The 1,982-nt window shown below is 28.8% G+C and overlaps 1 protein-coding gene across 1 annotated transcript, besides 3 other annotated features; it reads left to right on the top strand.

Moving 5' to 3' along the window:
- The first annotated feature begins 10 nt into the window (after nt 1-10).
- Nucleotides 11-59: a sequence feature (AT_rich).
- A 989-nt stretch (nt 60-1,048) lies between these two features.
- Nucleotides 1,049-1,073: a sequence feature (AT_rich).
- A 123-nt stretch (nt 1,074-1,196) lies between these two features.
- Nucleotides 1,197-1,241: a sequence feature (AT_rich).
- Nucleotides 1,242-1,291: 50 nt separating this feature from the next.
- EDI_226730 (40S ribosomal protein SA, putative) lies at nt 1,292-1,982 on the top strand (the record flags this gene model as incomplete). The annotated part of the gene is made up of 1 exon (XM_001734207.1): nt 1,292-1,982. A coding segment is annotated over one exon (691 nt), but the record flags the coding sequence as incomplete, so codon positions are not given.

Here is a 1,982-nt window from a genome sequence, read left to right as displayed (position 1 = left end):
GTTCATCTTGTTATTTTTCATATTAAAAATATATGAACCAAATTTAAAAATAATTTTTTCATTTACTGTTCTACATTTAATTCCAAAGTTATTAATAATATTTTAATTGTTCAGAGAGAAACTTTTACAAAACTCTGTAAATTATTTCTTTTCTGTTATACAAAAAACAACTAAGATATTCTTTTGTTTTTTATATGTACCAAAAAATACTTATTTCAGCGATAAGGCTCAATTACAAAAGAAAGGATGAGCAAAAACAAAATATATGTTTAAAGCACATGTTATCAAATTTATTGAATACTTATTGTCAACAACTTTAATCAGAGAATAGTTGTATAAAAAGTGGTAGTAGTTAATGATAAAAAAAAAGCATTTGGTATAAACAAAACTTAAAAACAATTTATAGGTATGAAGTTTATTCCCAATAAATGAAACAAATTAAATAAAATGAAAGTTATAATGAAAAATAAGAGTTATGCTAGTCCTTGAAGTAATATCGAAGTTATTCTGATTCTTTTTCGTTTTCATAAAAGAAATTAATGTTTTCATCCAATACCTCAAAACCGCTATCATCTTCCATCATTTCATCAATTTCTTTAAACATTTCACTGAAACCAAAATCAGGATCTTCAATTTCATCAAGGTCATCATATTGCTCATCATCCCATTCATCGTCCCATTTTATCTCATCAATAAAACCGTCTCCAAACTCTTCATTGTATTGTTCTTGTGAATTACAACACAAGGTTATAACAAAGAACAACCAAATTATTAATTTCATAAATTTTCAATTAAAAAACTTAGTTCTTTTTTCACTAAAAATAGTATTAGTTCATTAAAAATTTATGTTTGAATATTTTTATCTTAACAGTTATGTTCCTTTAAATAAATGGAAGAATCACTGACGACCTCCCTACAACTTTTATTAGAGTTTTTTAAGATAGTTTTCTATGACAATACTTTTTAACTTACAAAGTCCAATACACCCTTTATTCGACAATTATTTAGCAAAAAGGACAACACCCCCAATTCTTTTAATTTATCAAGGTTATTTTTTTTAATAATTAAATATTGTTTCATAGCTCTGAACTGTTAAACAAATGAAATTAAAATTTGGGTAAGACCTAACGTAAAGGAATAAATGAAATACAAGATATTTATCTTCATAGTGTTAAATGTTCATACAATCACTAAACAATAATATTATTATCTAATAAATTTCACAATATAAATATATTAAACCCTGGAGGGTTTACAACAATCTGAACTAAGAAAGATAATTTGAGACTTCATGAGCAAGAACGTCAAAATTAACTTCCCAGATATTCTCAAACCATCAGCTGAAGATATTAAAATGATGGTTGCTTGCCGTGTCCATATTGGAGCTACTAACTTAAACTTTGCCATGGAAGAATATGTTTATGAAAGAGGAAACAACAACGAATGTATCTTCAATCTCATGAAGACTTGGGAAAAGCTTTCACTTGCTGCTCGTGTCATTGCTGGTATTTCCAATGAAACACCATCTGATGTAGTTGCTGTTGCTGGACGTGAAATGGCTCACAGAGCATCACTTAAATTCATGAAATACACTGGATGTACTGCTGTTGCTGGAAGATTTACACCAGGATCATTCACTAATCAAATTCAAAAGAAGTTCATGGAACCAAGACTTATTATTGTTTCAGATCCATCTGTTGATCATCAAGCTCTTAGAGAATCAGGATACATTAATGTTCCAACTATTGCATTCTGTAACTCAGATAATAGCCTTAAGAATGTTGATATTGCTATTCCATGCAATAACAGATCAAGACTTTCAATTGGTCTTATGTGGTGGATGTTAACTAGAGAAATCCTTAGATATCAAGGAAAACTTGCTAGAGATGAAAAATGGGATGTTATGGTTGATCTTTTCCTCCACAGAGAACTTGATGCTAAGAAGGATGCTCCAGTTATTGCTGGTGAAGAAAAAGTGCAAA

Source organism: Entamoeba dispar, genomic scaffold (assembly GCF_000209125.1).
Source record: "Entamoeba dispar SAW760 scf_1105229458015 genomic scaffold, whole genome shotgun sequence".
Taxonomy (NCBI): Eukaryota; Evosea; order Mastigamoebida; family Endamoebidae; genus Entamoeba; species Entamoeba dispar.
The sequence above is the reverse complement of the archived record's forward strand: the minus strand, read 5'-3'. Positions and strand labels throughout refer to the sequence as shown.